The sequence below is a fragment of the Austrofundulus limnaeus genome, unplaced genomic scaffold, assembly GCF_001266775.1.
Source record: "Austrofundulus limnaeus strain Quisiro unplaced genomic scaffold, Austrofundulus_limnaeus-1.0 Scaffold3465, whole genome shotgun sequence".
In the NCBI taxonomy this organism is placed as follows: Eukaryota; Metazoa; Chordata; class Actinopteri; order Cyprinodontiformes; family Rivulidae; genus Austrofundulus; species Austrofundulus limnaeus.
Genome location: NW_013955867.1, coordinates 4,278 through 4,735, shown reverse-complemented (window position 1 = coordinate 4,735; position 458 = coordinate 4,278). Strand labels below are relative to the sequence as shown.

At 58.1% G+C, this 458-nt stretch overlaps 1 protein-coding gene across 1 annotated transcript in view; it reads left to right on the top strand.

The window, feature by feature from the left end:
- Positions 1-119: 119 nt before the first annotated feature.
- LOC106511886 (rac GTPase-activating protein 1) overlaps positions 120-458 on the top strand; it is a gene marked incomplete at both ends in the record, with an annotated part of 1,948 nt that continues 1,609 nt past the window's right edge. The window contains 2 exon segments of the mRNA XM_014000612.1: positions 120-219; positions 287-458. Coding sequence (XP_013856066.1) covers positions 132-219; positions 287-458 — 260 coding nt within the window.

The window sequence follows — 458 nt, the reverse complement described above, 5'->3', positions numbered from 1 at the left end:
GGGTCTGACCTTGTGTCCTCCTGGGTCTGACCTTGTGTCCTCCTGGGTCTGACCTTGTGTCCTCCTGGGTCTGACCTTGTGTCCTCCTGGGTCTGACCTTGTGTCCTCCTGTCCTGCAGGTGTGTTTGGTGATGGGGGACTTACGGGTCCTGGTGGAGGACCTGCTGGATCTGGCCCAGCAGCAGCAGGTCATGATGGAGACCATGTCTCTGGAGCGAGGTGAGCTGGACGTGTGTCTGTGTCCATGTGTCCAGGTGGACCTCCTGATGTCTCTGTGTCCCTGCAGAGTTTCTGGAGGTGCTGAGGAACTTCGAGGCTGTGAGGAGGACCTGGCAACACGCCGAGGTGGAGCTGAAGAACTACAAGGAGCTGCTGGTGAAGTCCGACGTGGCTAAAGCTGCTCTGGAGATCAAACTGAAGCACGCTCGCAACCAGCTGGACGTGGAGATGAAGAAACG